This window comes from Anser cygnoides, chromosome 1 (assembly GCF_040182565.1).
Source record: "Anser cygnoides isolate HZ-2024a breed goose chromosome 1, Taihu_goose_T2T_genome, whole genome shotgun sequence".
NCBI lineage: Eukaryota > Metazoa > Chordata > Aves > Anseriformes > Anatidae > Anser > Anser cygnoides.
The window spans coordinates 146453213-146478572 of NC_089873.1; the positions used below are offsets into that span (position 1 = coordinate 146453213).

The 25360-nt window shown below is 39.3% G+C and overlaps 2 protein-coding genes across 4 annotated transcripts in view; both read left to right on the plus strand.

Annotated features, from left to right (window-relative positions):
* Nucleotides 1-7964, plus strand: part of LOC136789694 (uncharacterized) — a 33392-nt gene extending 25428 nt beyond the window's left edge. Inside the window, exons 7-12 of one of the 2 annotated variants that reach the window (XM_066990468.1) lie at nt 872-1022; nt 1768-1860; nt 3288-3336; nt 5549-5624; nt 5878-6069; nt 6454-7964. In XM_066990468.1, coding sequence (XP_066846569.1) covers nt 872-1022; nt 1768-1860; nt 3288-3336; nt 5549-5624; nt 5878-6025 — 517 coding nt within the window. In that variant the 3' untranslated portion in view covers nt 6026-6069; nt 6454-7964. The remainder of the gene's footprint in view (nt 1-871; nt 1023-1767; nt 1861-3287; nt 3337-5548; nt 5625-5877; nt 6070-6453) is intronic. The other variant, XM_066990469.1, reaches the window with a different exon arrangement.
* Nucleotides 7965-10716: 2752 nt separating this feature from the next.
* The window catches only part of LOC136789693 (E3 SUMO-protein ligase RanBP2-like), a 38478-nt gene continuing 23834 nt past the window's right edge, over nt 10717-25360 (plus strand). For both annotated transcript variants that reach the window (XM_066990465.1, XM_066990464.1), the window contains exons 1-19: nt 10717-10981; nt 13092-13159; nt 13663-13774; nt 14755-14907; nt 15768-15998; nt 16373-16518; nt 17831-18023; nt 18568-18658; nt 19526-19735; nt 21030-21208; nt 21307-21482; nt 21764-21887; nt 22234-22395; nt 22791-22928; nt 23025-23171; nt 23617-23799; nt 23886-23969; nt 24476-24611; nt 24773-24870. In XM_066990465.1, the coding sequence (XP_066846566.1) occupies nt 10907-10981; nt 13092-13159; nt 13663-13774; nt 14755-14907; nt 15768-15998; nt 16373-16518; nt 17831-18023; nt 18568-18658; nt 19526-19735; nt 21030-21208; nt 21307-21482; nt 21764-21887; nt 22234-22395; nt 22791-22928; nt 23025-23171; nt 23617-23799; nt 23886-23969; nt 24476-24611; nt 24773-24870 (2706 nt within the window). In that variant the 5' untranslated portion in view covers nt 10717-10906. The remainder of the gene's footprint in view (nt 10982-13091; nt 13160-13662; nt 13775-14754; nt 14908-15767; nt 15999-16372; nt 16519-17830; nt 18024-18567; nt 18659-19525; nt 19736-21029; nt 21209-21306; nt 21483-21763; nt 21888-22233; nt 22396-22790; nt 22929-23024; nt 23172-23616; nt 23800-23885; nt 23970-24475; nt 24612-24772; nt 24871-25360) is intronic.

A 25360-nucleotide genomic window follows, 5' to 3' on the forward strand; every position in this document is an offset into this window, starting at 1 on the left:
CAGCTGATATGTTAGGCAGTAATGAAAGATTGTAATCTGCAGCATTTTCTTAGGAAATACGAAGTCTGGGCACAGGTAAATGGTTTTGTAGCAGCAAAATGATTGATAGCTTCTTTTTCTGCAACAAAGGGTAGGAAAGTGATCCTCCTTAGCTGCTTGAGTTACTATCTTGCCCATGTTATTTCTTTTTAGCTGAGTTGCATGAAAAATTTTGTTCTTTCCTTTTAAAGACATTTTCTTAGAAGCTTTCCCTTACCTCATTTTATCAGCTTCTGCAACTGTAGTCTACATAGCTTCATGTTTCTACATCCTCCCCAGATGCACAGATCAGGGGACATTGTAGGATATAGCACACATTATTAGTTGTTTATTTTTGGTACAAAGGAAGCTATCGTTTCAGTGCTGTAGCAAAGGCTGATTTGAAAATCAACCTGTAGTATTGCGTCAGTGCCAGTGTCAGCTCATATTTTTCTTTCTCTGATGTTTTATACCACAGGGAAAATGTAAAGAATTGCATTTTCCTTTCAGTTACATTTATGTAAAGCTAAAATAAACAGGTGATAAGAGGACCAGAATAGAAGCCAAGCATGACTACAGCTTTCAAACACGTTTGAAAACAGCTCAGTAGCTATTTTCAGAGAGACTTAATGCATTGTACTTAGCAGGGTTTTCTCAGTTTACTATGGAATCAGTCTTGTTTCAAAAAAAAAAAAAAATGAATTGCCATATTTGATGCTGCTAGATCCATTATTGTAGTATAAATCCAATTTCTAAAACAAATGCTAAAAATTAGATTATCTCCAGAAACTCTCAAGAGTTGAAATCATTCAGTTCCTTTATTCATGCTCTCAATTAATTAACTTTTGAACAGGAAGGAGCTTACTGCTGATGCTCGTGAGTTGAAGGGAGAATTATATTGTTTACCCTGCCATGACAAAATGGGTGTCCCCATCTGTGGAGCATGTAGAAGACCAATTGAAGGACGAGTGGTGAATGCTATGGGCAAACAGTGGCATGTGGAGGTAAACAATAGCTGATACATTGTCTTTCACAAATGTAAATATTAACATACCTGGAATATTGCTGATCAGTCTACATGAAAGGATTAGAAAAGTATGCAGGAATAATGAGTATATACATTCTCCTAATCCTATTTTCAACCTTCTCATGTCTGGTCTTTCACTGTGAAATGAGAGTAATTTCCAACCTTGCAGAGACCTTTGACTGTGAAGCTAAAATCATTAATCAGAGGAAGCACTGCCAGGCCCTTATAGAAGAAAATTTCACAAAGTGAAGAGCGGGATATATGGAAAGGCAGTAAAGTTCTGTGATAACTGTAATATTACTGGGCACCATAATATTCTTAAGTCTTTCACAGTTAACCTGCTACAGGTAAAGCACTTCATGGGAGGGTTTCATATTTCAAGGGCATGTACAAGACTTAGTTCCATATCTTCGTTTTAAATTAGGAAGATAAGTGGTCTATTCCTTTTGTTTAGAAAATCTCCTCCAGCAAGAGCTTTCTTCACAAGAGTGTAATGATGGTGCTTATTATTTAATCTCTCTTCATTCTGTTCGTTGATAACACATCACTTTGCTTCCTTTTTTTGTAACTTTTGGATTGAAATGTTGAAGACAAGTTTTAATTCTCCTTTTCAAGAGAATCAGTGGCTCAGTAGACGTGACATTCACATTGTTTGATTTGCTTTCCAGAAAAAATACAGTTACTTCCAAGTAATCCAAAAATGTATATAATTTTCTTCATAGCATTTTGTTTGTGCGAAATGTGAAAAGCCATTCCTGGGTCATCGTCATTATGAGAGAAAAGGCTTGGCATATTGTGAAACCCACTACAATCAGGTAAGGTTGCATATTTTTAGAAATTGTGTTGTTAAACTCATGTATTGATTTTATTAAAGGAGATGGAAGACCATAGATATTCTTCTGATTTCTCATAATCACCTGTGGTTATAAAGCTAATTAGCAGATGTTCTGTTGCAGTTAATTTATATCGGTTTCTCTAATTATAAATCTGGCATTGAAAAACATAACTGCAGGGATTTCACAAAGACTAGATGGGCTAATCAGTATCGAGTTGTTCTTCAAGCTTAGTGGCGCTTATGTAGAGCTGTTTCAAGCTTTTGCATATCTGCGAGATGAGAGCAGCTAATAACACCGAATCTTTCCCAAGAAATATAAGAAGATTTGCCATTCAGGAGCTGTGGTTTGACACGAAGCCTTTGTGAGTAGCGTGTTTTTTTTCTGCTACTCTAAGATGATCCTATGTTAGGATACACAGCATCACCCAGCTCATTCGTTCAGCTGCCTAAGACTACAAAGACTTAATTTGTCAGAGGACACCACCTAGTGACCACTTGCATTTAAATAAGAGCTATATACAGTTCCCTGCAGACGCCCTTAATTGTGCAGTGCAGCACTGTAAGGTATAAACCATTATTATTTGGAAGCCAACCACAAGGTGTCACGTACACACCTTTGCTTGGCTGAAGTAGGCATTATCTCTGGGAGTTGTAAGGCATCTGCTAATTACAGATGGATTCTTAATTTGTCAGCGATGAAGGGCAGATGATTGAAATGTTGCTGGCACACTTGTAGGCAATAAATGCCGTGACATTAGTAGAAATAGCTGCATCCATGACAGGGCAAGAACGTACACCAGGCAAGAGTTGTATGTTGAAGGAATGTCATTCGCTACATCAGCTCCTACAGTTAGAAAAAAAATACATGAAATTTTGGGCATACAAAACCATTCATAGATAGTTACATTGTGGACAGATGTTAAGTATGGAAATGGAATGAAGGATTTCTGGCCTTTTATTTATTGATTGATTGATTTTAAGAAAAATAAATTAAGCATAGCATTTCCTTACAGCTTTTGCCAGAAAAAGTAGCATGTTGTTCTAGTCTTGCTTTTAAGTCCAAATGTTAAATTGGATGATTACTAAAGATCTGTATGTGACTTTGCTGTATTTTAAATGTTCAGGATTAGAGAAATAGTAAAACAAAACAACACAACATTTTTAGAGTGTCAAGCAGATGTAAACAGATGTTTTCATCTTCAACATTACAGAGACTTTTTCTGATAAGATGATGCAAAACTTAATTGGAAAACAAAAGCAGACCTGCTAATTTTCTCTTTTTTTTTACTGAAATAAACAGTAAAGCTACTGTGCCCATCAGCCAAAATAGAGTGTTTTGTTATTTTGAGAAGCTACTCTTGATAAAATCATTCAATTAAAAATTCATTACTTCTCCTTCCTCTTCAGCTGTTCGGTGATGTTTGTTTCCATTGCAATCGTGTGATTGAAGGAGATGGTAAGCACTTTTCTGACTGTTTTCTTAACGTTACATTTTGATGGAAGTTCTTTCTTAACAGCAGAAGTAAGGCCGTTGTTGAATCCCTGGCTGTTCTCATTAAACCAAAACAGGCCATTATCTTGATCAGAAATTAGGATAGATCTGATTAGTCAGAGGCCAAATAGTAGGAAGACCTTGTAGTGAATGTTTTGTGATAGTGGAAGATCACCCAGCGTCTAAAGAGAGCTGTGGTCAGCTGGAAACCCTTTAGTAACAAGGAAAGGCCAGGGATGCTGGGAGATGCACTGGTGGCTTCCTGCCCCACCTACCTTAAAAATGAACACATGCAACTGTGAGAATGACTACATTGGCATCTTCTCAAATGAATTTAGGGATCATGATCCGGATTTGAAAAAGAATTTAGATATTTAAAGATTTAGGTGGGCTTTCTAATGGTTTTTTTTAAGTGCCTAACTTTCATTATTTCAATCCACTTCCTGGAGGTATTTGCCTATCTATCTCAGGCACCTGTCTTTTGAAAATCTAGGCTGATGATAATTTCACAAAACCAGGAAGGAATTGTAAAGATCTGTCCTGTGAAGGCATAAGCGGAAATGAGTGCTTTAATTTTGGGGGGCAGGGGGAGGGATTATTTTGGATGCTTTTTGGCATTTTATCATAGCTGGTTGTCCAAAGGCAAATCATTCTACCTGCAATAATGCCACATTACTTTGTTCCTGGTTACACCTGCCTGAAGTAAACACTGTAATACCAATGTTAGCCTCACCTAAACCAAAGCTATTAGCAAAGTGGGCGGAAGCCTCTAGCTTTTAAAAGGAGCCATAAGGTAGTTCATAGTCATGTAAATATAGGGTGAGACCCACATTCTGGGAATGTGCTTTCCCCACATTTTTGGGACTGGACTGTACCTGCAGAACAACAATCCAGAAGGCTTTGGAGGAAGCTGTATCTTCCCCTTCGCTGAAATCCTGAATGAAGAGAACTGGGGCTTGAAGCGAATGAATAACTCAGCCTTGCCTGATCACCACATCTCTGTGTGTTTCTTACGTTACATCGTGTAATCTGACTCCCATATTGTATGTGTCAGCCACTGAACTGAACAGATTGAAATGTCGTCATTTCTTTATTTTCATGGTGTGTCTTCAATTATTCTACATTTCTTCTTTCACTCCTGCACAGAAATTTGACACTGCTGTCACAAATGATGAGTATCCAGTACTTTATTTTCTCTCTCTCTGGTGAAACAGACATCTGTGGCAACAGTTTTTCAAGAGAGTGTCTATGACTGTATTGGAGAGGTTGCTTATAAGCGAAGACTTTCATCTGCTTAGTATTATTTTGGCAAGCGGGTGAATAACTGTATGCTTCTGTGGATGTGCTTGGCCCAATAGTGTAGGAAAAAAAAGTTTTGCATGACAATGTGCTGGTTCTGTTTGCTGCTGACAAAATGTTGCATTTTAGGAGAAAAGCATTGCATTGCCCTGGATCCTCTACATTTGGTTAAAAAGAGAAGCAAGTTTTGGCAAGGAACATTGGGAAGGTATACTGTGAAAGAGAGGAGGAACAGAAAAGAGAGATAAAGAACAAAGAGAAAAAGCTTTCTCTCCAAAACAAAGAGTAAAAATATATTCATGTTTATCATGATAAAGTGATTTATCTCGTTAGTCCATAACTTTTTTTCACTTTGGTACCTCTGATTTACCAGCAGTGTCCTGATTCCTAGCTTCAAGTTAGTTTCTTCAGCCAGGCAAGTGCTATAGTTGATGGCACTGCGGTCTGAGCAGGGTCTGGGGAATGAAACAGAATAAAAACATAAACACCCTTTTGCTGGATTGCTTTTCAGCTGAAAAAGTCTCCTGGTCATGTTTGAAACATGGCCTCATAAAACAGTTGCCTGAGGTCAGCATGCTATGAGATGAGGTAGAAGCAAGCAACGCGAGTCAGAAATTTGTTAAAATGGTCTTGCTGGTGACCATAGCATTGTATGTACCCTCAGAGACAGCTTTATCAACACTTCATGGTCCCACTGCACAGCATTCACATGTACCTATGTGCCTTCCTAGTCTTGCCATGTTATTGTTATGGTCCTCAATACTTGATATAAGAATCAAATGATTGTTCTTCATGTCTCGTGAACATTACAGCTTTTTCTTTATATGTATATTTTTTGTAATGCTAATGATTTCCTTTTTCTTTTCACTTGCTCTAGTTGTGTCTGCTCTGAATAAGGCATGGTGTGTGAACTGTTTCGCTTGTTCAACCTGCAACACTAAGTTAACACTCAAGTAAGTTTATTGATAGGTGTGATGCCTTCAAAATGGATCGGTGGTTATCTTTACAGTGGAAATGTTGCTGTAGTTTAACTGTTACGGTACAAAAACCATACAATCAGCACTGAGAAAATTGCGCCTGTTTCTTCCTCTTGCTCTATTTACTAATCTACATCTTTTTCAGCTGTCTGTTCAGTTCTTCCTTCAGTTAAGTCTTCTTAACTCTCCTCCTTTTCTGTCCCTTTATTTTTTCTGTTTAACTCTAAAGGGATAAGTTTGTCGAAATTGATCTAAAACCTGTCTGCAAACATTGTTATGAGAAAATGCCAGATGAATTTAAGCGACGCCTTGCCAAACGGGAACGTGAAGCGAAGGATAAAGAGAAGCAGAAAAAGAAAAAGCCAATCTGTCTGTAAACTTTTTTTCCTTCTCACCACCACCTCTGCTCCTTTCTTCTTTGGTTAGTGCTAAGGGTGCTTTTATTTAAAATTTTTGCATGCATTCATGGCAATCAAAACCAAAATATTTTTCACACAACTGCAAACTCAGAATAATGTTATTTCATTATCTTATGTTTAGTCTGCCTTGCTCTGCAATGAGATTTGAAAGGCCTTTTAAGTGACACAGCTAATAAATATGGACACTTGGGAGAAGACTGCATAACTCGCATGCAGTACTGTAATTACTGTCTACAATGTATATAACCTTGTGGCAGTAACTTCATAGACATGTATAAATTGGAGCTGTATTTTTTTGTCTGTGCACATATGCTATGATACTTACTTTTTTCAATATCCTTGCCATTAAAAATGGGACTTTTTTTTTCTTTGCCTTGTCATTTTAGGAATAAATTTGTTGAATTTGATATGAAGCCTGTCTGCAAAAAGTGCTATGAAAAGTTTCCTCTAGAGCTGAAGAAAAGACTGAAGAAACTAGCTGAAACTTTGGGAAGGAAGTGAAGACTTATCTGCTCTCCCTGTTCTTTATGAAAATGTTATACGTATTACTCGTGGGGGGGGGGGGGGGGGGACTTTGAGGCTGCAATCAGAGAACAGATTGTGATGCATGCCTTTCAATCAAATCGAGATATTTTGAAATTTTCCATTCTCTATACATGTACATGTATACTTATTTGTTGATAAATAGGCCACACTTACAGACTAAATTAAATATCAACTCACCTGAAAGGTTTCTGACCCTGATAATGCAGTTGAACTGGTACAAGTGCACCATTGTGCACAGTAATCTCTGTGGAATTTTAGATAGAAAATACTCTTGTGAATACCTGCAAAGACACACTTTGCAAATGTGTCCAACGTTACGGACACGTAGTGTCATTTATATTACTGAAAGTATCGATGTGCAAATTAAGCATGAGGATAAAACTTTAAGTGTCTAGGGCAAGAAACCAAACATACCTCACTTCGTGGAAAAAAAACATGCCTAGATTTCAGGTCAAATAGTCTCATTAAGGAGCCTGGTTTCAGATGATTTGAAAAGTATCGTGTTTCTAAATACAGTCACTGTACAAATGACCTGCTTCTGATAGTTTGTGCTTACATGATGAATCTTTGTACATCAGACTTAGCATGAAATATCTATATGAAGTCTATATTCCTACTGCAAGAAATGAGCATACTCAGAACTACTTGAATTTTGCTATATTCCATTCAGAGTAACACATTAACTTTTATATATGCTTTTGCATTGTATTTACTTTTTGTGCCTTATTCTGCTGGACCATACATAACAGTGTTCCATTAAATATATATATATAGTTTTATTTTTATTTCATATTTTTATGCAGAAACTATATACAAGGTATTTTCAAAAGATAACATACTTTGCCTTAATTATTCAGGATGCAAGAGGAATTTTGTTACAAATGTGAACACCTGAGGTTTAAATTTAGCTTCTTGGCTTCTTTAACTTCTACAACAGTAATGGAAATGCATATTTCAATTAACTGGCAATATTACTTTTACACTGTGAGTGTAAATATATGTGGTTTGATCCTGCTAGGATCTATTTCTTTAGTCATCCTCAAGAACTGAGCTCACAAGGCATCAGAATTCCTTATAACATACACCTGATTCTTTTATACCGTTGACTTCTATTCATGCACACCTGTTATATTTTTCCTTTTTCTATTGAAAATACAGTTACTTAGGAATTCTTGATGGTACTGTGTTATCAAGTACACGTGTTTTTTTTTTCTTTTTCACACTAGTGACTTACACGGATTTTGTGTAATTGCATCATAGCAAGCAAAATTTCCTTTCCTGTTTATGGAAAACTAGTTGCTTCAAAACATCTTTCCAGTGTCATCAATAAAGGCTATGTTATTAAAACTTGTATCACGTCTCTTAAATGAGTGTTTGAGATGGGTGGAAAAGCGGCGAGGCAGCCTTTCTTCCCTATGCTTCTACCTGTGACTATGTAAATACTTCCTTATCCTGATTTAAAGGAGACATACGCCTAACCTACGTATGCACTTTAGTTTTTAGGTTTAAGAAAGAAACTGCGGTTTGTTTCATAACGAACAACTTGGTTCTTCTGGCTGTTTTCTGAATCGGCACAGTCACTAGGTTTTCCTAAAGAAAATACCTTGTCTGAGTTTAAAATGCATACCTTCCTACCACATTTTTCTCTCCTGTTTTCAATGTAATGCGGCTTTCACCTCAAACCTACAGTTTAGTGCTAGGTAAGGTATTTTTTATTGTTATTATTGTATATATTTATTCAGTACAGTAACAGTTCAGTAGCTGAATACAGTCCTTATTGTGTTCATGACAAGAAGTCCTCTCCCCCCCCAAAAAAAAAGTTTATATAACTAGCCTGATAACACCGTTGGGATTTTGGACTATGCAATGGATCCAGGAGACCACTCTCAGCAATACGTCCTTTAAATTGTAATTCAGTTCTTCTAGTTTTTTCACGCTCCACTGAGAGCATGCACAGCCCTACTGCTCAAAGAGTGGGGTGGAAACAGTCCCTGACCCCGAGAGGCATGGCCTGCCTTGCGTGGTTATATCCACCCAGCACACGGCAGCCTCGTTTGCGCCTCCTGCAGGCTCTGCGGTAACCCTGTGACCTGAAGTCAATGTTTTTTGCTGTTTCCAAGTTCTTGATCATGAAGACTGCGCTCTGGTGCAGTAGCACCAAGGTCGTGGCCTCTGTGTCATTAACACCAGTGTATGTGTTTCAGACCCCACTGTGTAGCACTAAGAGCATGCAAGGGTTCAGGGGTTCAAAGCCTGCTGCGTCACAGAAATATTTCTGAAGGATGGGGCCGCTAGAGGCCAGGTAGTCCAAACCTCTGCTCAAAGCAGGTCTAACTTAAAAGCTGCACCAACACCGAAAGTCTTACCCAGCCAAGTTTTGAGTATCTCCAAGGAAGATCTCACAAGCCTCTGTAGGCAGTATGTCACAGTGTTTAATCACCCTCCAGGTGTTTTTTTTTTTTTTCTTCTATTCTTATTATTGGAGCCCTCTCTCCAGTGGAGGGTTGCCCAAATTCACACTGCTCCCTTGGGAGCTGTCTTTGGAGTGAACTATCATTGAAATAATACCCATGGATTTTGTCATCAAGAGCATTATTAAAAGCAGTGCAAAACAGGGAGGGAGCTAGCAATTAGACAATTAACCTGGACAATTACAGGTCTAGTGCTGAAGCTTACTTCCTGGTCTGTCAGTATTATAAATATTTCACATAGCTGGACGTGCTTTCTTTAAAGAGGCTGAGTTTATTACTGTTTTTTTGAACCTTGACCCCTACTAGGTCTCTCAAAGGAGGCTGTGGGCCTGGGATTTAGGAACGGATGCCTCAGCTTTGCCCCCTTTTTACTGCATGGGATCAATCATGCATGAGCAAGAGAGATTCCTTTTGAAGCTCCTGCTTAGAATAACAGTAGGGAGCGCTTCAGAAAGCCCAATGGATGTAGCTGTAGGGGGAAGGAGCTGAGCCTAAAGCCTTTCTGCCTCCAGCAGTGGCAAATCCTGAGCTCAGTTCCTACCAAGGTATCAAGATGTGTAGTGAGCCAAGCTGAGTATGGTCTGGTTGCAAGGTTAGCACTAGAGCCGGTCAACTGCTGGCCTGTCTGGTGGGCTACCTTCCTGGTGTTGCAACCACTGGGGACAACGTGGTGCTAATTCCACAGAGATGCCGACCAGCGTCAAGGCACTCGACCTTGTCTGTATGAAGGCAATTTCACACGCCTCCCCATGATGAAAAGCAAAAATTTCCTCCAGTGACTCCCAAGCCAGCTCTCGGATTCTCCTCTGCACCAGCGCTAAGACTTCTAATCCTCAGCCTGGCAGGTGTTGACAAACTGCTTGTAACCCCAGTCATTTAAAAAGCAGAGGGAAAAAAAAACACGCTAATTCTTCTTATGGAATTAGAGCCAATGTGTAAAGAAATCACCATTAATAGAGCAAATAATAAAAGAGAGGGTTAACTCTGGTTAACTAGGGTTAGGGTGTTAGGTGGCTGCTGCTGATCTCCTTACAGAAACAAGGTGGATACTTTATTTTTCCTGCAAAGATGGTAGGAGTTGTGGAGATGTCGGTAGTGCTTAGGTGTAGCAGGAAACTTGTGTATGTCAATGGGTTGCTAGAGACTGAGAAGGGGATGAATTTTTAATGAAGAGATATTCACAGAGGTATCACACGACTCAGGGACAGCCCAGTGGCCACATTTTGACCAAAGTGACTGGAACTTGCAGAAAAGTGAGCTGGGCACCTCCAGCAAGCGGGCTCCTGCTGGGAATTAAGCCATGGGGCAACTGCCTTACGGCTTAAAAAAAAATAATAATAAAAATAGTTTAAACCTCCTGTCTCAAGCTTTGCAGCCTGCTCATCTTAACAGCTGCTCCCAGCTGATTTCTGAAGGGCCATTTCCAAACTCATTTCCTAACGCCCCGTCACGGAACCCCAACGACCGCCCCCAACGACCGCCCCCAACTGCCGCCCCCAACGGCCGGCCGCCAGCCCCGCGCATGCGCTGCAGGCGGGGTGGCCCCACCCAGCTTCCCGCCCCTCACTGTGGCGACAGCTTCTGCGCATTCACGGGGGGCGGGCGCCGTAGGGCGCGCGGGGGGAAGTTTGCGTAACGCGCGGCGGCTCCTGCGCACCCTCCGCAGGGCGGGCGCCGCAGGGGCGCGCGGGAACGTATGTAGCGTGCGCAGCGTGCGCAGCGTGCCCAAGGTGGGGCGTACGCGCTACGCGGCGGGTGCCCCCGCCGGGAGCGGCGCGGCGCGGAGCAGAGCCCGGCCGGGCTCGGCGCCGCCGCGGCCGCCATGTTGAGGCGCAGCAAGGCCGAGGTGGAGCGCTATGTCGCCACCTTGCAGGCCGCTGCGCCTTCGCTGAGAGAGGTGAGTGAGGCGTCGCCGTTTCCCTTGGCCCGGGGGGGAGAGGCGGCCGGGGCCCCGGTTGGCTTGGCTGAGGGTTGGGGTTGGGGTGGCCGGCTTCGGGGGGGGGGGGGGGGGGGGGGTTGGGGCTACCCCTGCCCCGCGGCGCTTCACGGACGGGAGGGGGTTTTTAGCAGGGTTTTCCTCGAGGCCGGTGCGAGGGAAAAGGGGTTTCCTCACGGGAAACGTCGCGGGTCTTTCCTCCGGCCGGTGAGCCCTGGGTTTGCTGTAGGAGGAGCCCGCCGGGAGTTACAGAGCCGTTCGGGTTTGTGGGCCCCTGGTTCCTAACTTCCCGGCGTTACTTCCCTTCAGAAACTGAACTCACAGATAGGCAGCACGCCGCCTTAAACTTTCAGTTTCCTTTACGTGCGGCGCGGTTAATATTTCTGGGCGGCCGCTTCGTGAAGCGGCAGCGTCGAGGGAGGGAGAGCCGGGAGAAAACGGCTCTGCTCTCTGTCACTAGCCGGGCACAGGGGTGAAAAACTCCAAGCGTTCCTATTATAGCTGGAAAATGCTACGCAGGTCTCAGCCGACTGATGCAATTCATGGGGCCCTAATCCTGAAAGATGCCGTTCTGCTGCTCTGAATTGGTTTTATCGCAGAGGCAGAATATTTAGCAGCCTGAATGTGCCCGAGCTAACCATTATACGTTAGGGACTGCATGCAGGGCCTGTGTACACCATCGTTTGTGCCTTTCCCAACAGCAACAAAATTGTCCTGTGACTTTGTTTATTCGACTTGGGTGCTGTTTAGATTAGACGGTGTCAAGTGCATCGCTGCCAGACTCACAGATACTTTTCCACAGTTTTGATATTTCTGGTGGACTCAACAAAAAACATTTCCTCTCCTTTTCTTGTGCTCAAGGCCACTGGATGCATTTAGTTTTGACTTTTGAGCGATGTTTACAACTGACTGTGTCGCACAGTCCACGGTGGAAATAGTTACTGGTTTCCTTGTTGTGTTGATTTCAGAGGGAAGGGTCTTACAAGGCTGCAAGCGTTTATTTTGAGGTTTCTTTTCATCCCTGTATACAAGGTGTCAAGTTTGACTCCACTCTGGCATGTCAGTGCGTCTTTGTGATACCTGAAAATATGGACTGAAGACTAGGAGGCCTGCTTTCATTTAAATTCACTTTTTAAAGTTTTACGTAGATAACTTCAGGGTGGGAGAGGGGTGAAGACTGGCAGTTTGAGTGTGTTTAGAATGTAGACAGTTGTTTAACGTTTTGCACCGTAGACCTAACTACCTCCAGTATTTTGGAGTTCACAAACAAAACCTGCTTTTGATCTGATGTTGGGAGCTCAGATTTTAAATACATGTTATCTAGCTTCTACCTTGAAGTTTTTGCTTGTGACTTTGTAGTTTCATAGCTCATTCCTTTGACTCATTTCCTCCTGCCCGTGCTTCTGCCATCTTGCCCTCTTGCTTGCTCAGTCTTCTGTTTTGCCTTTTTTTTCCACTTTCGTTTCCCTGTTTTATTCCTCCATAAATACCTTTCACCTTTCATCCCCAGAACAAGTGTGTTCAAGTTATCTCAGACTGGTAACATCAGAAATAAATTAATGCATCAATGCATTTTGTATATAAACTGAGAGTAAGTGGGATTTCTTAGTTGAGGAGAAAGCATTGTCTACCTATATTTAAACAGTTGTATGTGACATGTACTAGAGCAGGACTAAATAGCATCTTCTTGTTTAGTCTATCAGATTTAGGGATTCGTTTTGCAACCTTGTTACATTGGGGAAAAAAAAACTGTACGTTAAATGTAGCTGACTCCATTCTTCTACACTCTTTAGTCAGAAGTGTTTATGAGCTGTTACAAGTATTAAGGCTTGTTGCTTGCTTCACCAGTAACCTCAATTTCACGTTAGTAGCCTTCGCCGGTTACTGGAAAAACATTGTTTTCCAAATCCCACATCTTTCAAAAACAAAGCTTTGGATATGAGGAACGGACTGGAGCTGATAACTAGTTATCAAATTCAGTCTCTCAAAAGTATTAGAAGGGTCTTCCTATTCAATTACTTTAAAAGTGTTGTACGTCTAAAATGTGCTTGTCGTGTGTTTTCCCCTTCAGAAATCGTTGAAAGGATTCCTTTTTGCTAAGCTGTATTTTGACGTCAAAGAGTATGATCTTGCTAAAAGGTAACACACGTTGATGTATGCTGTTATTCTGTTCTCTAAAGCATAATAGAAAAGCTAAATGAATATGAAGTAGACTGGAGAAATCAAGATCACTATCATGCTGCTTTAAGGTAGCAGTAGACATGGGTATCAGATGCTGTTTAAATCTTTATAAAACAGCAACTTAGATAAATATCTATGTGATATTGAAAAACTTACCGTTTGAAATGGCTTTTATTCCACTGTATTATGAAGTTATTACAGTTTCTGTGAAGTTATTACAGTTAGAGTTTCTTTTTTTAATAAACACCAATACTTGCTGGCAAATAAGTAGCATCTGTACATGTAAAAATAATGTTGTTCTGTACTTTAAGGTCCAGACCAGGTATCTAGAACCAACCATGACTGCATTTCCTGTGTCACATGTTAAATTCCTGCTTCAGTTCTATGGAGGCTGGGGGGGAGGACAGAGAGACTCATATTATTGAGGAATATTGATCCTTTTTTTTTTTCCTGTTCTGTAGGTACATGTATACATACCTCAGTGTGCAAGAGAGAGATCCGAAAGCACACAGATTTCTTGGACAAATTTATGAAGCTGAGGGCAACACTGAAAAGGCTTTTGGATGTTACAAGGTAAACACTCCACTGACCTCCAATGTCCTGCTTTAATCCATTGCAAAGGGACTTTTAAAATCATGCAGTTCTGGACATTTCTTAAATGCATAAAAGAAAACATATTTGTGGAAAAAGTGTAATATGTATGCTTTCCGTTGCCAAATGCGTATATGATGTACTGCAGAGGGGATTCTTCATTTGACATGATTTGCTTCAGCAGTATTTTTTTTAAGTTGATTCTTTTGTGACCTAGACTGGGTCTTCGTGCTACCTGCTATTAAATTCTTTCCATATCGTACGTTGCCCTTTGGACTAAGGATCTGTGACTGCTGTCGAATTCCCTAGCAGGGGCTCTGATGACAGCAGTAATCTAGTTGCTACTGGAAGACTAGACCTAGGGTGTTTTCTAGTTGTTTGTATTTATTGCTTTTTTTTGGGTTTTGTTTGGGTTTGGGGGCGGGGGGGGGAGTGAGATGGGGCAGGGCAAACATAATTTACATTTATATGCTTGCCCAATGAGAAATTCACCATCAGAATGCCTTTGTTCAGGTTTTAGGGAGGGAGAGGATGTGCTCAACAGTTTTGCTGCCAATACATCCCAGCTTGTCTTAGTGTGTGACTTAATTATATCTTTCTTCAAAAGTGTCCATATGGAGTTAGACTAAAGGTACTTAAGAGTCCAGCTGCCTGCGTATAGCTGGTGGTAGGGGCAGAATAGCTGGCTTTTGCATTTTTGCTCTTCTAAATCTTTTCTTTTCTGAATTTTTGCTCTTTTGAGTTGCAGCAGATGTATCTGGGTGCTGTAAACTAGTGATAAGTTTAGAAACTGAGGTCTTTCTTAATGTATTCAGAAAGTATTTACTAATAGATCTGTCTAATTTGAATACCTGTGTCTTTTCAACGAGTGGTGTAATTCTTTCCTGTTCTGTGTGGATTGCAAGATCAAGTTACCTTTTTTTCCTGACTTTTTTTCCGTGTGTGTGCATGGGGAAAACTAGCGCTCTGTGGATTTGAACCCAGCACAGAAAGATCTAGTGCTGAAGATAGCGGAGTTACCGTGCAATAATGACATCACTGATGAAAGAACAAAATACTGGGTTGAAAAAGCTGCTAAGGTGTTTCCTGGAAGCCCTGCTGTTTACAAGTTGAAGGTAAATGCCAATTTCCAACCTCTGTTCTGTGACTTAAAGAAGCTTCTAGTATCTGACTGGAGCACTTTTCCCGTGTCATCTCATGTAAAACTTCCTGGCTAAATTATTTTAGAATCTTGAGTATTAAATCTAATGGAATTAATATTCTTTAGATTTAATTCTTCTAGAATTTATTCTTCTATTTAAAGAAATGTTAATTTCTTTGCTGTTTGACACTTCTGTCTAGCTTTCAAGAAAACTGCAGCTGCAGGCTCTCATACGCTTCTCAAGGTTTCAGGGTTGACAGTCTTCAAAAATGCAGGGAAATCATGTTAGTAGTCACATCCAAAAAGTTAAGACTAGGTAGGCAGTTCTCTATTTATTGTGTGACTGGCAGGAAGGTGGCAGGCCTGAGAACTCAGACTTCCTTGCTCTCTACGCTGCTTTTTTGTTTTTTTAATTTGGATTAAAAACAGCATAAAGTAAGGAACGCTCTAATTCTCAATTACTGTGTAAATGCCTTCAGTCACACAATCTCACTTTTGCACAGGTATTAGTTTTGTGTAGCACAGCAGCAATGACACCTAGTCTTAAGATGCTTGTTTCAGACAGGCTATTCTGTGTCAGGGTATGCTGTCTTTGAAGCAAATGGTTTCACAAGCTGAACATACCATCCATAAGAGGCAAATTGTTGTGTTTTTTTTGTATTTTAAATGTTTGAGTATTTCTTCAAACTTTGTAATAACTGGAAGCTTTTCAGCTTTAATAGTTTAAGTAATGTAGTCTGTGTGGTGGAGGCAAGAGAATTGTCTCTTAATGCAGTTGTTGAAAAGGCCCACATGCAAGACGAAATATTAACGTGTTGCCTTCATGTTCAATAGGAGCAGTTGCTGGATTGTAAAGGTGAAGATGGATGGAATCAACTTTTTGACCTTATTCAAGCAGAGCTCTATGCAAGACCAGATGATATCTACGTTAACATCAGACTTGTTGCACTGTACCGCTCAAATAATAGGCTGAGAGACGCTGTTTTCCATTGTCAGGAGGCAAAGAAGAAAATACCTTTGCAGTCGAGCTTGGAATGGTGCTCCTGTGTCATAGAGACATTTGAGGTGTGTAATCATATTTTGATATTGTGATAATCTTCCATATCATTTAAACTAGCTTGTGTCTCTTAGTTCATTACACTGACAGCTATTTCTCAAGTGATTTAACTCCTTCAAATGCAAATTAGTGAAACCACTCAAATTACAAAGTACTTCCTTGGAGTTTCCTTCCTAGAGTTAAATGTTACAGAGTTGTTTAGTTTCTAATTTCAGGGACCAAACTGTTCAGGCAAATAGTTCCCTGGAATTTTGCTGTTGGTGAATGTCTCAGTAGTGGAAATAGATTATGCAGTAAATGATAGTGATTTGTTTTGGAGAAGTACTGTCTTTGCCTTTATGGAAGGATGACTGTTCCTTATCCTCTGAACCTTCTTCTTTAGGAATATCTGGAATCTGTACAAGACTTGGAGTCTGATAAAAGTAATTGGAGAACTATCAAGAAAGACTATCTGCTGGCCTATTGCAGCTTTCTTAAAGTGATGCTATCTTCTAGAGATGTTCAAGAATGCAGAGGCGCACTCAAAAGGTATAGTTTTACCTTTTCTGTATTTAAAGCAAAACAAAAAAACCTCTATGAATTGCATGTATTTTTCTAGGTCACAGAACATCTGCCAGGCTTCAATTTCACTGTGTAACCAGTTTGTGGATGGGAGAGGAGACTCTCTGTTTTAGAATAAAGAAAGGTTCCTAATAGGCTTGAGCCCCAAGCTATAAGCCTTGTTTGAGTAGTCAGCACATAACCATGGGGAAGACCCAATATTATCTTGGGTCAATTACCTTTTTGCCATTCAGTAAGAGAATGTTCTGTACCTCAGCAACTATCTCATTAAAATTTCCCAGATGCTTGTATATCAGCTTTGTCCTGGTCAAGTTAACACAACACATGTTGAAATAATGAAGAATTTTAGGCATATAATATAATTGGAAGGGAGGAAGCTGCCTGCAGTAAGAACATTCACCTTCAGAGAAAACTGGATAGTGTTTCAGGGCTAGCTGGTTTCAAGGCGTACCATCTGTGTCACAGCTGAAGTAGTACAAAACAATGTTTGTAGCCAATTTGTTGGTGAAGAGCCATGTTCCCTTAGATCTACCTTCTCTTCTTTCTTTTACCTTCTCTGGAGATATTCAAGACCCATCTGGACGCCTACCTGTGCAATTTGCTTGAGGGAACCTGCTTTGGCAGGGGGGTTGGGCTCAATGATCTCTCGGGGTCCCTTCCAACCCCTACAATTCTGTGATTCCCTTTGTCACTAACTTCTATTGACATAGCTTTGTTTCTCGCTTAAGTGATGATTGTTACCTTTTTTAAAACAATGTTCTTCAGTCTGCTCTTCTTGAATGAGTATATGAAGCAATACAGGCAATGGTTGAGGAATAGGTAATGTCCAAATATGTCCCCCCCCGAACATTGACCATAAACGTGTGGTTGTTCTTCTAACATTTCGTTAGAGTCCTTCAGGGTACCTAGATCTGAAGCACTTCTAGATCATGGCAACGCTAACAGCTATTATAGTTTTGTCAGGTTACTGAAAGTGTTGACTGTTTATTGGAAAGCCACTCCTGAGTGGAGACTATTTACTGGCCTGCAGCTATTCAGATTGCTGCGGTACCTCTTATTTGGAAGAACCAGTCTAACTGTATTTTGGTCTGTCCTTTTGGTAAGTGAAGTGAATTTTACTTCAATAAACAAAGTTGAGAGCTTTGGGAGTTTGAGACGGTTATTCTGCCTTCTAGTTGACTCATCAAGTTACTTGATTCACAGTTAAATAACGTTGTCCCCAAACGTGCTATAGCTTTTACCAGGACTTTGCTCAGAATGAGTCTTTTCTACATTTTAGTCTTGATGGTGTGCTTCACTCAGTGAAAACCTATGTGAGTGGGACTGACGAGTTGTCTCATACCTTCATCGAAGTGAAAGGACAGTTATACATGCATGCTGGAACTTTGCTACTGAAAATGGCTCAGCACAGTGAGGCACAGTGGAAAGAGGCGTGTGAACTGGCAGCACTGTGTTACATGATAAGTTTCCAGGTAAGTTGTTTTTCAGTGTATGCCTTTAGTTGATGCAGTTCTTGGAATGCTCTGTTAAACATTTGTATTCTGAAAATTAACTAGTGTTTGTAAGACTCCCTCCTCACCAAATCTTATTATTCCACAATTCTTTAAAAGATTTCAAATGGCATCACTAGAATAAAAGTGTATCATCAACTGCTTTTCTTGTCAAAAGTAAATTGACTCTTAAAGGCTAATGAGTGTATTTCCCACAGTCTGTTCTTTTCTGCAATACAGCTGAAAACATAATGAATAGTAAATTTATTGGTGTAGGGAGGGAAGAGGATGAACTGAGTAACTCCCTTATTCTTGCGTAGACAGCAGAACTAAAAAGGTGTGCTATTGTGTGCTATTTGCAAAAGATACAGTTGCCCACCTCATATTTTTCAAGGGATGTGTTATATAGTACCTTCAGAATTGATGCTCTTTTTCTTAAGTTTTCTTGTGCTTGTTTCCTAATTTTTGAGACTAATTTAAGTGATCTGCTTTGTATAGTAAAGAAGCTATAACAATTCTTCACCAGGTTCCTAAACCAAAGTCAAACCTAATAAAAGAGGAGCATACTGGACAAGATACCCTGGAAATGTTGGCCTGTGATCGGAAAAGCCAGTCTGGTAATGAAAAATAATTAAAATCCCTTAGTTACGTTTCAGTCTTATGAATAGCTACTTTAAGAATCAAGTAACTCTTGTTAAAGAATACACTTTGTGTCTTGAAATGCAATAATACTCTCTGGATTCTGACTCCATATGAAATGCAAAACAGTAGTTTGATCCTGACATCTAATGTTTTTTTCCTCCTCTTCAGCATGGTGGTAGACTTCATTCTTTCTTTTCAAGTGAGCTTTTTCTTCTTTTTATCTCAAGGACACTGAGGTAGAATTGAACTTTTTAGCATTTCCTAATCTGAAAATGCTTTCTGCCTGCTGATTCTATTTTACAAGTTTACAAGTATTGTTAGCCCAAGCATAAAATACTATTGTTGCTCCATCCTTTCCATTCCCTTATTTGTTCATCAGGTTTGCTGTTTCTGTTGCTAAGCTTAGGCAGGCTTTCAATCTACATGCTCTATAGCCCCTAGATGAAAACAAACAAGAAAAAACAACAGAACAGTAAACATCAGGTTGAATTGTTCCAGAATGGATTTTGATAAGATCAACTCCAACTTGTATTACAGCTGCTTATTTTTGAATACAGTTGCAATGCCCCTAGAACAATAATTTAAAAAAAAAAAGTCTTTGTAAATCCAGTTGTCCAGGAAAACAAATGCCTTGGGACTGGTGTCACTAAAGGCTTGGAAAGCCTATGTGCTGAAACACTGACCTAATTACAGGGAGAATATAACTTACCAATTTGTGGGTTTCATAAGGGGAAATCTTGATTCTCAGCCTTCCGTAGCAAGAACAGCCCACTGTATCAAATACTACTTTCCTTGATTAAGTTCACTGTTTATCTATGTGAAGTGATATTTTTGTCTTCTAGGTCATATGCTGCTGAAATTGAGCCATGGCAAAGAAGACTTCCTGAAAGAGGTTGTGGAATCTTTCGCAAACAAAAGCGGTTCATCTGTGCTGTTTGGTTGTCTCTTTGAGAATGGAGCTTCCAGAGAGAGGTCTTTCCTTGGTACGGATGATATTGGAAATGTCAGTATGCAAGCACCAGTGCAAGAGGAACTTCATAAATACGATCTTGGTAAGAGGTGTTACTTTCTGAAACTCAGCATAAACATGACTGTCTGTACCAGAGAGTCTTCTAGAAATACTTCATATTGCAGTAAGAGACAGCCATACTAGCTGTTCAGTGTTGCCCTAATTACTCCAAAAGAGTGATACGTAAGGAGTTTCAATTTATGCTGTAACATGTTGCTGAGAAGCAGTATTGTTATGCCTGGTTCTTAAGAATTTGTCACATACTTCCCTACTTCTATCCTTTCTGTGTTTTCTAGTCTGTTCTGATCCATTTTCATTTGCTGCTGCCTGTTTAGTTCTTTGTGTTTGTACATCGATAAGTGTCAATGGGAAGGCAGGTCTCTCTTCCTATGTAACCTATGAATACAGGTTACGGGCACAAAAATAAGGTAACTTTAGGAAGAATTGCAAACTAGTAAAAACTTCTTACTTTTGAACTTGACTTGATGATGAAGTCTGGCTTTGAATTTTGGTGTAACAAGGTTAGAGTACTAGTAGTTTTTTTACCTAGCTGATAATTTTTAGAAACTTTTAGGCTGTTAAATCTTTTCTGTGTACTACCTAACTCTCTGTTAAGTAATTTTAGACAATAAGGCTTACAGTCCTTTATCTTAAATAGCTAAAATAAAGCTTATACTACCACAACCTCTCATAAGCAGTTTATTTGTAGTGTTTTTTGTTATGTATTTTAAAACAACGAAGGTCTGTGCATGTTGCATGCAGGCTAAAGATTTTCCCTGTTAAAGAAATAAGTGCAAAAACATAATTGCAAAAAAAAGTCTGGCTTTAAGTTAGAAATTAAGTGTTCAAGCTATTTTAACATTTAACATTGCTGAAGATAGAGATTTCACGAGCATTACAGAACTAGAAAAGCTGCAGTACTTCTGTTTAATGCATTAGTTTAACCTGCTGCCTCAAAATGAAGAGTTTAAAATTTAAAATTCTTATGTACTTCAGTGGAAATGTTATCTCCATTCTTTGCTTTGACAGAAAAGCTAAAGTATTAATACATTTGGCTTGTGCACTCCTATGAAGTAGATGCTGCTTCTTCGAAAGCTATTTATATAATATAAATAGATGCCAAAATCACTTCAAGAATGCTACATCTTACTTTTAAAATGCTTATTTCCAACTTAGATGGAGGCAAAAAGATGGGAAGAGATTGCTAGGAAGCTCCTTCAGTGTGATATATATACTAAAACTCTACTTTTCATATAACGAAACCCGGCTTCGATCAGATGTTAGTCTTCCTAACTAGGATGCAGATATTAACTTCCTACAACTTTGTTTTTGCATAGGTGCTGTTCGAATGCACCGTGGTAGTCTCCAGCACCTCGTGTGGCTTTGTTTGCAGTGGATCTTAATGTCAGTGTTACCCCCAGTGCGCAGATGGCTAAAACAACTTTTTCACTTGCCCCAAGAAACATCAAGACTAGAGACAGATGCTCCTGAATCCATTTGCCTGTTAGACCTTGAAGTAAGTAAATTTTCCATGTTCTTAAATGTACTATACAATTTAAGAGTTTTGGTATCTAATACTTTTTATTTATTTATCTTTTATTTTTACAAAAACAGGTATTTCTGCTTGGAGTGGTATTCACTAGCAACTTAGAATTGCAAGAGAAGTTTAACGCTCACTACAGTGCACATCAGCCTCAGTTCTTACCATTGGCAGTGTGCAAGCAGCTCTATACTGAAAAGCAAAGAGCCTGGTGGGATGCCGTTCGTACTATTACGCACAGAAAAATAATGTAAGGCTTTTTAAGTTTGGAAATATTCGAAACGAGTTTTTAGTAGCTTCTGCAAGGGTGTCATGAATTGATCCCCATAGATTGTGTGTAAAATTCATTTTTCTTGATGTATTTTGGACATTGAAGTCTTACTGCTGGAGGGGCTTGAGACACTTAAGAACTTTCTAAAAATGGGGTTTTCATTTCTAATAATGCATTTTTAAGCTAGATGTAGGTTAGGACTAAAAAAGATGAAAAAAAAAAAAGAATACTAACTGTGGAATATTTCTTCTGATATGTAGGCCAGAAACATCAGTAAAACCGAGGCTTGTAGTACAGCATGGAATAAGTACTCTGCGAGCACTGGATAAACATGGCCTTCAACCTGCCTTAATTATATACTGGGCAAAAACACTGCAAAAAACCGTAAGCTAAAATTATTTTAAAATATGTATAATCTGATGTTTTTTCTCTTATTTTGTGAACTAAACAGTAGATAAAATCAGATGAGAGAACTGTGGTTAATTTTGCCAGATAAGTTACTTGCTATAGTCGCCCTAGTGAGTTCTCTATCCCTCACTACTCTCTTAATGCTACTTTTAACTGTAGTGGTATTTTCTACCTGTATGTTACATAGCTCTGTAGAGAGGTCGCCTGAGGTTTGTCACAAGTATTAGAGAAGATACTAATTGCTTCAGAGAACAATATGTATGAATAGCAATGGGTTTGAATTTGTTGAGATGACCTGCTTTTATTCCCTTTTCTTCAACAGGGTATTAGCCTTAACTCCTTTTATGACCAGAAGGAATACATTGGACGAAGTGTTTACTACTGGAAGAGAGTCTTGATTATGCTGGAAGTAGTCAAAAAGAAGAGAAGTATTCCTGAACCTACTGATCCTCTCTTCAAACATTTCCGTAGACTTGACATCCAGGTACAGATTGATTAATCTAAAATTGAAGTAAGAGGGATTATATCACAAAAATTTATTGTGTGTGTGTATGTTGGTTGGGGTTTTCTTGCATTCTACGGCTCTATGGTGTTACTAATATAATATCATTAACAGTGATACTTGGTAGTAACTGCATGTCTGATTAAAGGCAGGGGAATCTCTCCTTATAACTTTATTTTTAATTTTAAAACTCTATTTGATTGGAAGACACTGAACTCCCTTACTACCAACTTTCTTTAAAAAGTGTTTTCCTTGTATTACAGGAATAAAAAATTAGTAATATCATTAACCTCCGCCTGCCTGATTATTTAGTGGCGTTCACATGCACTTTCTGTTCCAAGTATCGAGTTAAGTATGACTCGTCTTTTGCTTTGTAGGTCTCGCAGGTTACAGTCTATGAAGAAGAGGCACGTATAGCATTTGCAACATTGGATGCAGTTGATGGCAGAACTGATGATGCTTTGTTAGCATTTGAAGCTATTAAGAATGTCGTTTCATACTGGAATCTTGCTATAGTAAGTTCATAAATTTCATTACCCGCAAATGCTTTTTCTTCACTTGTTTTCTTCACTTGCATTCTGACTGATTCTAATTAATGTGCATATTGTTAGATCTTCCAAAGAAAGGCAGAGGAGATTGAGAATGATGCCATGATGCTAGAAGAACAAGAAGAACACAAAGTCTATCTTTTTAAAAGCAAGCATTATCTAATGAAGATCTTAGACGAAAGCTCCTCTGATGTGTCAGTAACTGAGAAAGTAAGTAATTCTTGCTTAAAAGCTTGTTTCGAGAGATGCATTGGTTTATGTTACTATTTTAAAATGAAACCATTTGCATTCAAGTCAGATTTTTTAGACCAGACTTTACTTAAAGGCAAGCTAAACTTATTTTTTCCCACATGACAAATAACCTGCATAACTCTAGTGGGCTAGTACATTCTGGGAAACTTCTGTAAGATACCAGATCGTGCAGTGTTCTGACTACTCTGTGGTTGACAGCTTCTTTGCCAACAAATAGCTTTTGCCCATTATTTTCTTACAGAGGTTAACAGTTTCCAAATAAAATTTAAAGCTTACATGAATTGTTCTCCTACATTAACTTTGATTTGGAGCTTTGCTGAAAAAACAGTATTTCTGATCAGAACGTAGTCTCCTTCTCTGAGGAAGAATGCAATCATGACTTGCATTTCCAATAACTTTCTAGCTGCCGGTATCTGTTGAAACTGTGAGGGAAATGTTGGACGCAGTGATTCAGGAACTCGGAGAGAATGATGAAGAGGCAAGTCTTGCCTTCGGAAATGACCTGTCACCAGCTGTAGATTCAGAAGTGAAATATTCCACTTCACTGTCTAATAACTTCTCTGTCTCACCATCTAAGAGCTACAAGGTACATTAGCCAGTTATTATTTTAGGGAAGTGTTATGTTTGAATAAAAATTCAATAGGTTAAATGAACTTTTCTTCTGCTCCCCAGTTTTCTCCTAAAAATCCCCCTCAGTGGGCAGAAGATCACAGATCTATACTTCAAATGATCTGTCAGCAAGTGGAAGCTTTAAAGGTAAACGACTTTGTAAAGTTAAACAATTTTGTCACCATGTTCAATGCAGATCAGCTCATCTTGTTGTTATAGTAAGGACTCTGATCCTAGCCTAGCAAGCTAACATTAGTTCATGCTACCACATAACTCAGTGAAAATATCTTTGTAAACATCTACCTAAAATGAGTGCAAGAGTAAAACTTGTTGCCTAAAAACCCCAATTCAGGACTCAGGCAGGGGTATGGAGGCAACCCTTCCAAGGACTGTGTGTGCAGAAAGAGTTCTGCTATCATCAGCTTGGGTATCATCCAGTTGGTTCTGGGACTTTTATTTCTGGCTTTAGAAAACACTCCCAGCATGCTGTATAGCATGAACAGATCTTGGATTATTCCAACAGCCACCTCTTGATTTTTTTTTCAGAGTTTGAACATGATTGTAATTAGGGTAGGTATCGCTCCTTATGCTTTCTTCTACAAATACCAGTGTTATACACTTACATTCTCTTAATTGAAACACTGTCTTAATAGAATGAGATGCAAAAAATGAAACACAACAATTCCAACTCGAATGTATCATCTCGTTGGCCTGGTGAAATCTATGGAACAGATATTTTGTCAGAGAGCTATCAGAGAGCACAAAATCTTCATGAAGCTCCATTAACAGGTAAGTTGTTGCTGAAATCTTAATTAAACACTTAGCTAAACTGAGGTAGACTCGTTAAAATATTGCAGAAATATTTTAAGGTTCATAACTAAAACTGATCTCGGGAAAATCCATTCAAAACTACAAAAAAGGATATAAACTCTTCTGGTGTTCATTTTCAGTTGCTACTACTGGCCCATCTGTTTACTATAGCCAGTCACCTGCCTATAACTCTCAGTATCTTCTCAGAACTGCTGCGACCAATGTAACACCAACAAAGGTAAGGATGAATGTATCCGTTCAATCTGTTCCTACTGGTCTATAGAAAAGAGTGATTTTGATTCTTGTCTTGAATGACTGCTTGTAGTTGAAAGTTACTGCATTCCACAGATAGCATTTGTTAAAATGGAGGTAGCTGATGGTTGATCTTTCTGCTTTTTCTTTGTAATGTGGGGATCAGGCAGAGCGGCCAGCAAAACTGGTCTGTAAATGTGTTAGTGCGTGTCCCCTACTGGGTATGTGTGATGGCACTTAATTTTTTTCCCAAAAGTAGTATAGGAAAGGAGAATTTTGCTTATCAAAAAAAAAGAGCCTCAAAAACACCAAAGAGCCCATTCATATTTTGCTCCTCTTCAGTGCTTGTTTTCAGATGCCATTCAAGATTTAAAATAATCAGTTTAAGGCAATCTCATAAGTTAAAGTCTAAACTAACTTTAAAACACGCACTGTTTTTAAGAGTGCATGTCTGCGTGGGCTCTAGCATAGTAATA